This window comes from Astatotilapia calliptera, chromosome 3, assembly GCF_964374335.1.
Source record: "Astatotilapia calliptera chromosome 3, fAstCal68.1, whole genome shotgun sequence".
NCBI classification, from domain to species: Eukaryota; Metazoa; Chordata; class Actinopteri; order Cichliformes; family Cichlidae; genus Astatotilapia; species Astatotilapia calliptera.
This window is the reverse complement of record NC_137424.1, coordinates 71,498,577-71,507,891: the sequence shown is the minus strand read 5'-3', so window position 1 is coordinate 71,507,891 and position 9,315 is coordinate 71,498,577. Positions and strand designations below refer to the sequence as shown.

The window sequence follows — 9,315 nt, the reverse complement described above, 5'->3', positions numbered from 1 at the left end:
AGACAGACATCAAACATGTCCAGAGTTGGTTTGACGTTAAATTTCCCTGATTATCATCAAACCTGTTCAGACTGTGTCAGTGTGTCTCTGTGCTGTCTGTCAGAGACTCTGTGAACTACAGTGTTTGTTCATCTTCACAGTTTTCATGCGATTTGTTGATGGGAATTTTTTTGGCTTCCAGCTGCTCATCTTATTGTACTTTTCTGTAGCATAGGTTTTCCTATTTATGTCCTGTATTTGGAAATTACAGGATTTGTATTTTCAAACATTTTTTTTTCTGTTGATAGAGATAAAAAAAAAGTAACTTCAGCCTGTGAACACAAAATATTCAGTTTGTGAGTTCCTTTATATATTCCTATATAACTCATATTAAAACACATTCAAGTCTCACAGAGATGAAACTTAGAGAAACCTGCAGTGTACACTGTGGGTGTAGTTCAACACACAGTCAATCATTAGCTGGCTGCAGATAACTGGTTTCAGAAATGTGGTTATCGATGTCTGTTCAGCTGGGCTTTCTGCTCACACTCCTGCCTGCATTCACATTAAAAGGAGTGTTTTGCAAGTCATGTGACCCTTCCTCCACACAACAACAGTTGTTATCAGATGGTGATGAGAAATATTTTAACCACTTAGCACACTCTCGGTGCTGCTGTTTATTTCTAAGGTGACGGCTGCACATTAGAGCTGTGGATCTTTACACTGGACCCCTTTAAACATTAAACTTTATGTCCCACAGCCTGATAACAGAGATGTGTAAATCACTTCAGTCTGTCTCAGGTGAAATTAGTTTTATTGATTGAACAGCTTTACCTGGTGTTTGTTCTGTGTTCTGGTAACTGCATTTTTTGTGCATATGAGACTTGACAGCAGATTAGAATCAAGTACAACAATATTTATACATTCTCCAAATAACATATGCACATGTCCATAACATTAAGACCCACAGTTGGAGCTTTGTTTAGTGGTATATAGTGTTGTCTAGTGTGCGGCTTAACAAAGCAGAGAATCTCTGTCATGCTTAAAACCTGCTGCACATAAAAGAATCAGTGCAGTAGATGAACTTCTGATTTGTTGCTCTTTATCTGTACATGTTGGTGCTATTAACTTGGACGTGTGAGTCCAGAACAGTTCTGTTTGGTAACAATAAAGTCCATCAAATAAATAAGTGTCCAGATGGTGGTTAATTTTTTTTTAATGTGATTTTGTTCATTACTAACACTGGTGAGTGTAATCACATTACTGTTACTGTAATCACATTACTGTCATTTTATTATTGACAAAATATTAACGACATGTTGATGATCTGTTTATATCCATGTTAGTCTTTAAAGTCCAACATCTCCCTCTAGTGGCCATAAATAAACCATGTGGGAGCAAATACATTTATTCATTAACCAAACTACAAGATGTTGACACAAGGGGGCAATTGATGTCTCCATTAAACAGATGGATAATTGTTGGCATTCCTGGAGTGGCTTCATCTCAGGAGGTAGAGCAGATCACCCACTAATTATAAAGCTTGTGAACTGATCCCTTGATGCTCCAGTCTGCATGCCAAATATCCTTGGACAACATGTAGCTTGCCATCACCAGTGTGTGAATGTGTGTGTGAATGGGTGGATGACCGGATATGTAAAGCGCTTTGGGGTCCTTAGGGACTAGTAAAGCGCTATATAAATACAGGCCATTTACCATAAAAACTTTTTGTCTGATGCATCCATCAGTTTGAATGTTAGACAGAAAGCACTTAAGAGAGTAAAATTGTGGCATATAAGTACATATAAAAATTTACCACAAAAACTCAAATTATGTTGAAAAACTACTCAATGATACATTTTTTAGCTTTTCTAGATAAAAGATAAGATAAGAGATAAGATAAGATAGAACTTTATTAATCCCTCGGGTGGGTTCCTCTGGGAAATTCGATTTCCAAAAAAAGCACAGCACCGACAGAAGTTACAGAATATTATATATATATATATATATACACACACACACACATACACACACATATATAAATACAGAGACAAATATAAATAAAATATACAAAGGGGATATAGAAATAAATAAATAGATATAATAAATAAATAATAAATAAATAGAATAAATAGGAATAAAAATAAAAATACAAGTGAATTGCACATTTCAAGTATTGAGGTCTATTGCACTGTTGACTATTTACAAAAGGTATTGCACAGTGAGGTGAAGAGGCACTACAGCTTAGTTGTTCCCCCCTCCTTTGTCCTCCTGTTTCCCCTCCCTCTCCCCTCCAGAGAGGAGTTAAACAGTCTGATGGCGTGTGGGACAAAGGAGTTTTTAAGTCTGTTAGTTCTTGTCTTGGGGAGAAGCAACCTGTCATTGAACAGACTCTTCTGGTTGTTAATGGCCGTGTGCAGAGGATGCCTGGCATTGTTCATAATGTCCATCAGTTTCTTTAATGTCCTTTTCTCTGCCACTGTCTATAAAAAAAAAGCTTCATGTTTGAATGTTTTTTTTAAGTTGTCTTTTCACAAAGAAAAAACGTAGCCCTCCACCTCTGTGTTTGAACCAATAGAAAAGCTAGTGCTCAGAGGAAGACGGCTTCACTTGGCACTGGACTGGATGATGCCGTCATTCACCTCCTACATGGTTCCCTCGCTCACCTGGAGACCACTGGGAGCACTGTGAGAATCATGGTCTTTGATTTCTCCAGTGCCTTCAACACCATTCTTCCCACAGTCCTGAAGGACAAGCAGGAGTGGACCATCAGCGCACTACCTGGATTCTGGACTACCTCACCGACCGACCACAGTATGTGAGGACTCAGGGCTGTGTGTCAGACAGGGTCGTCTGCAGTACGGGGGCCCCACAGGGAACGGTTCTGGCTCCGTTCCTCTTCACCATCTACACTGCAGACTTCTCCCACAACTCCACCCAGTGCTTCCTGCAGAAGTTCTCTGATGACTCTGCAATAGTCGGCCTCGTCACTGATGGGGACGACAAGGAGTACAGAGACTTTGTGGACTGGTGCCAGCGGAACTACCTCCAGATCAGCACTAATAAAACTAAGAAGCTGGTGGTAGACTTCCAGTGTGGTGAGTGAGGGAGAATGGTGGCTAAGCTGTCATCCCTGAGCAGCTCCTTCAGTGGCTGCAGCACCCTACTGGTGTTGGCCAGAGGGGCCGATGGTGCGATATGGCAGCCTCGCTTCTGTCAGTCTGCTCCAGCTGTGACTACCACTGTAACTTGCCTTCACCAGTGTGTGAATGTTAGAGTGAACGAATTGTAAAGCGCTTTGGGTGCCTAGAAAGCGCTATATACATGCAATCTGTTATTATCATTAAGAGCATTTCTTTAAACTCTGACAGATCAAAGACTGCTATATTTACTAAATATGAAAATATACTTAATAACTCACTTCTTTAATATTCTGTGCAATTAACTAACATTCGGTTCCTCACAGCTTCATTCAGCTGCTCTGAGGAACTGAATGTTAACCATTCAGTTTCTCCTTTATCTCACATTTGACTTCATGTTAAACTATTTTAACATGAAGTTAGAATAACCTGAGCAGTAACTGAAAACACTCGGAGTGTTTCATATAAAGATTTGTGAGTGGCAGCAGTTTCAGGTCTGTTATCAGCTGTTCTGTCTGCAGTGACGTCCTCTGTGTGTGTTTTACTGTGCAGACACTGATCCAGCTGCAGTTTACTCAGCAGTGAGAACTGAAGACGTCACTTATGGAAAAATCATCACAGACAAGAACAAACGATCACGGATAAGAGGTAAAGCTGCTCTTCTTCACTTCTGGATTAAAGCATCCCGAGGATGGTCATGTGATCTGTAACACTGGAGCAGCTCTTTCTCTTTTATTTGTGCCTTAAAGGTTGCACAACTAAAAGGATGAATTTGTTGTTAATGCGTCGTATAAAGAAGGCTGAACAGACCAAACAGTGTTTTCAGCCTCTCAAACTGTTCTTTAACACAATTTTAAAACCTTTTATTTTAATTTCTGCAAACAGAATTCAGTAAAACCGCAGCAGAAACTTCCTGTTGTTGGCTGCTCTCAGCCTGAAACTCTGCCTATGGTGCCAAAAACTAAGCACAAATTTAGAGGTGACCACGTTTTTGCTGTAGCTGCTCCGAAGTTGTGCAATGATCCTTCCATGTTAGCCATGTTGGCCTCATTGCTTTCTGAATTTAAAACGCTTCTTAAAGCACGTTTATGTGCTGATGCCTTTGGCACTCTTTTAAGAGGGTGACTCTATTTTATATGATTTTATTTTCTGTTTATGTTATTTATATATGAACAACATACATTTGTGAACCCTGGTTTATGTTAAAGTGCTTTATCAGTAAAGGTGTTATGGTATGAGCCTGACAACACTGATGAGAACATGTCGGCTTTCTTGCTTGTGGTTAGTGTGTCAGTCTGCACTGAGAGAAGATGGCGGCTTTGCTTTTAGCACAAAGGCGTCACAGTTCTATCCTTTCACCGATTGGCTCACAGCAAAGGTGCTGAGAGGAGAAACTGTGAGAGAATGTGATTGGCTCACACAGAAAGATGGAGGCTGGATTCAAACCCAGCACCTTCTTCCAGTCAGACAACAGCATCACCATGCTGCCTCAGGGGGACGTCCACTAAATGGTTATAATGGTTGTAGTTTGTTTCATTGACTAAGCTACAACACTGACAGCAGACTGAAGTAGAGTCGACGTTTTAAATGATATTTTTAATTGATTTGTTGTGAATGAAGTCATAATGTCAGGATGTGCTTTATCGATTATCACAGAGAAACTCAAATATCATGTAATCATCTCAGTTAACCTGAAATTATGTCAAAACAACGTTGCTGGTTTCTTAACTTTTGAAAGCACAAAAGGTTTTATGTGTTTCTGTGTGTTACACTTAAAAAAACAACTTAATTTTAGTTTTGCAACAAAAGAGGAACTGCAGAGTGTCTAAGTTCATATTGTGGAATAAATTTATCACATGAATCATTAAGAGGTTAGAAATCCACCAATAACTCTCAAATAGAGGAAGAATACGTGCTCAGAGGAAGAGGGCGGGCTTTACTTGGTGTCAGTGACAGAAATGAAAAAAAGCTCAAATGAGTGAGAAGGACGATGAAGGAAACATCTGTGCTGTGTCTGCTCTGTAAGTAGAATCTCTGTGTTTGTTTGAATTCTTGTACTTTGACTGTCTGCTCTCCTGATAACTGATGATGGAGGAGAAGACATGAAAAACAAATCAGGCTGAATTCAAGTTCAAAACACCACGAGGACCAACTGCAGGTCTGAAGTTTAACAGAGTTACTGATGAATTTATGAGTGAAAAGCTGAAATAAAATGTTGGTGTTTGTGTGAACAGAGCAGACCGTTGAACCTTACGTGGACCTCAGTTTAGTGCTAGACTTTTGTATTTACTAATACATACAGTTACGTATTATTATAACATAACTGTATGTGATTCCTTGTGTAACAGTAACTACATTAGAGCATGAAATATGAAATGTTGTGATCAGTTTTATTTTAGAATTCATTATTATCAAATATTACGAAGTTGTTCTTAACATTCACCTCAAATCAACCTGAGTGTCATTTCTCTTTAGTTCTGATCTCACTGCTGAGCTGCACAACAAACCAAGGTCAGTAACCTTCTTCTGCCACAGTTTATACCTGATAAACTCTGACAGGTTTTACACATTTGGATTAAAACTTTCAGTAAAGATCTCAAAGACGTGATCATCAGTTTTTCATTGTAACCCTCACAGCTCGTCTGACTGTGAGTCCCAGCAGCTCTCAGTTCTTTGAAGGAGACTTTGTGTCTCTGAGCTGTGAGGAGGACGACAGCTCTGCTGGATGGACTCTGAGGAGAAATGCAAGCAAAGGACAGAGAACTCAGTGTGGAGATGGGTGGGGAGAAGCAGCTGGTTCTTCTTGTAACATCGATGTTTTCACCCAGGACAGTGGAGTTTACTGGTGTGAGTCCAGAGAGGGTCCCATCAGTAACATGGTTAACCTGACAGTCACTGGTAAGCTGAGTGTGTGGAGTTAGTGTTGATGAAGCTGTGTGTAAATGGATGAAATGCTGTAGTTTGTCTCTGTGTTGAGGTGGATCAGTGATCCTGCAGAGTCCTGTCCTCCCTGTGATGGAGGGAGATGACGTCACTCTGCTCTGTAAAACAAAGACCACTCCCTCCAACCTCCCAGCTGCTTTCTATAAAGATGGCTCCCTCATAAGCAACAGGACTTCAAATAATATGACCATCCAGCATGTTTCCAGGTCTGATGAAGGCCTCTACAAGTGTGACATCAGCGGTCATGGAGAGTCTCCATCCAGCTGGATCACTGTCACAGGTGACACACTCACCTGTCTGTGTTTCTGCAGCTTTCAACATTCACAATAAACTAATGATTACATGTTGTTTATTTAAGGGAAACCTACAACCACACCTCCATCTACTCCCACACCTGTATCTACATCCACCTCTATCCCTACATCAGCCTCTCTTGTTCTTCCTGTGTTAATCTCTGTTGGGTCAGTCTGTGTTGTGGTTCTACTGGTGTTACTGGCTCTACTGGTGAGAAGAGATGTTGACCTGAAACCTGAAGGTGGGTTGTTGTCAGTTTGTATTACCTGCACTGCATTGAGATGATCAGTTGTTTTGAATTTAAAAAAAGCTCATTTGAATAGTTTGATTCAAATGTGGCTCGTCTGTATTTTAACTGGCCCAGAGAACAGGTGTCAAAGCTGTAACTGCTCAGATGTGTTTGATTTTGGTTTTGGTGACACACAAGTTGTCAAGAAATTGTAATGTCAAAGGTATGGAGAGAAAAATATCACTATGTGTTTTTCTTTCATTCTTTCAGACTGGGTCTTAATGTGATGATTTGTCTATATATTTGTAAATATATTTTTATTACCTCATGCGTGTAAAACCACAGCAGCAACTTCCTGTTGCTGAAAGTTAAATGCAGAGTGACACTTGCAACACAGGAAAAAATGTAACATACATTAACTGGAAACACTGTATCTGGGATCTTAGGTGGTTTCCAGTCTCAGAGAGAGTTTTGTTGTTCTGGTTAGACTGCTTACTGCCGCGTGTGCTACTTTGTCTAATAACAGTTTTCATGTTGGGACAACATATTTACTTCATGATGAAGTGTGTCTGATTGTATTGAAAGAAGATGGCAGCTTTGTGGACACTAGGTTCTTTTTTCACACAAAAGCCGGCGGTTTCTGTTATTCAGAGGTGTTAAAATGAGGAAAAAGCAAAAACCTGCTGCTCTCTGTAAAAAATGAGTGATTTTTTTTAGACAAATAATAAAGAAAATGTGCAGATTTCATTCCTGCTGTAATTTAAATGTGTTTTATTTTGCAGAGATTTATACAACTGTGGTTTACTCAGCAGTGAGAGCTGAAGACGTCAGTATTGGAGACAAAACCATCAGAAAGAGGAGTCCAAGGTACAACTGCTCTCTAACAGAGAAAACCCAACCGCACAACCTGTTTCCACACATCATGCTAAGCTAAGCTAACCACATCATTGCTCAGTCTTCGAGCTCAGACTTGTGAGCTCTCCGTGACAAATGATTTCCTGTTAAGTTGTCTAGTTCATTTAAAGAAACATGAGCAGCAAGATGTGAGCTTCGTTAAATCCACCCCTGTTGGTCTTGAAACAAAGCTGAACAACAACTATGATATTACGTTTTAAGCTTTAATACATTTTTATACAACAAATATCATCACAGTAATAATAATAATAATAATAATAATGATAATGATAATGATAATGATAATCATCATCTCTGTGAGCCAAAAGCTCAGAAAGCAGAGTGCTCCAAACACTCTACCACAGTCTATTTTTATTTGTTGTTGTGTGTGAATGATGTCACAGAGGCAGGGTATCAATATGTCCATCTCAACCAGTCAAGCCCCACCCACGTGCTGTTTAATCAACCAATCAGAAGAGAGTTTTGATTAAAGGGACAGGAGGGAACACAGCTGGCATCAGACAGAGGCTGCACAAAGGCCCCATGTAAAGAAGGATTATACTGAACTGTGAATCATACAAAGCTACTGTAGTAGAAAAGAAAAACATGCAGCTGGAAATTGGCAGAAAATGTCCACCTCAAATGTAAAATACAGCATCTGTTATGTAATATCAGATTAAAGATACCCAAACTTACAGTGATGTTCAAAATTTATTGGATATAATTTTGTAATTTTGCATCGGTGCACCAACACAGCAGGTTTAAAATCAATTAATCAAGATGTGATTGAAGTGCAAACTTTCAACTTTACTATTGCATTCATTGTTTAGGAATCAGTACGAGTGAGGTAGGCCACCAACAGTCTGAAGACAACCTGCACAAGAGCCAAAAGCCTCCATAAATGATATAAATGACTTTCTTGGCCTTTTCTGGGGGAAATGTACTAACGGAGTAGAGAAGGTCGTACAACAAGGTCTCTGAGTTGATAAAAATAAGGTCAATTGCTGTGAATATCTTATATCAGAACGTCAACCCCAACCAACATCTGAATTAGACTACAATGTTATTCATATGGAAGCTCTGTGATGTGTATCTGAGCTGGTTCCCAGTAATGTCTGAACTGGGACTGTGTGTGATGCAGAGAGGTGGAGACTGGAGGTCTTGATTGAACTACAAAGCTTGTAATTATGTTTCCTGTTGTTTGAACTGTGTGTGTTTGTGTTCAGACTTTAAACCAGAGCCAGGCGTCGTCTACTCTTCACTGAAGTAGTCCACCAGTCCAACCACTGACGTCCAGTTGCTGGTCTCTAACTGGTCTCCCGAGCACTTCAGACCAGAGGACATCCACAGATTTTTAGATGTCTTAAGTCTTTTTTTTCTCACTGAGAAAACCCATAGACCCATAGGACTCAAAAATTGCATCATGGATTTTTTAAAGTGTCCTTTAATAAGGAATCACAGCTTCATGGTTCTATAAAAATGTTTCATGTCTTAAAAATTATGCTTTTTATGTGTTTTTTATGTGCCTCTTTTGTAGAAGTGAAATGAGTTAAACAACTCAAAAAAAATTACATACAACACATTTTAACTGGAATTTAAAAAATGCATTTTGCAGCAAATCTGCAGTAAGAAAATAAAAATGTGATTTGTATTTCTTTTTTTGATTTCTTAGCACTTATTCCCATGGCAAACGCCTTGCTTCTGAGGGTTTGTTCTCATTTGTTTTAAACATTGATGCTTCCTGATATATCTGGTTTCGTTATGATTTAATTATGATTATATCACTGTGGAATTTCAGCATATTCAGACAAAGCTGCTGAAGATGATTCACATACA

The 9,315-nt window shown here is 39.3% G+C and overlaps 1 protein-coding gene across 2 annotated transcripts; it reads left to right on the top strand.

The window, feature by feature from the left end:
- The first annotated feature begins 5,025 nt into the window (after positions 1 to 5,025).
- LOC145425730 (low affinity immunoglobulin gamma Fc region receptor II-like) lies at positions 5,026 to 9,130 on the top strand. Of its 2 annotated transcripts, none has more exons than XM_080299042.1 (7): positions 5,026 to 5,140; positions 5,595 to 5,630; positions 5,757 to 6,017; positions 6,097 to 6,342; positions 6,490 to 6,597; positions 7,368 to 7,452; positions 8,706 to 9,130. In XM_080299042.1, the coding sequence occupies exons 1-7, from the start codon at positions 5,110 to 5,112 to the stop codon at positions 8,710 to 8,712; spliced, it is 774 nt and encodes a 257-aa protein (XP_080155168.1). In that variant the 5' UTR covers positions 5,026 to 5,109; the 3' UTR covers positions 8,713 to 9,130. The 2 variants fall into 2 exon arrangements, with proteins under 2 accessions (XP_080155168.1, XP_080155167.1); XM_080299041.1 differs by having other exon boundaries at positions 6,421 to 6,597.
- The last annotated feature ends 185 nt before the right edge of the window (positions 9,131 to 9,315 follow it).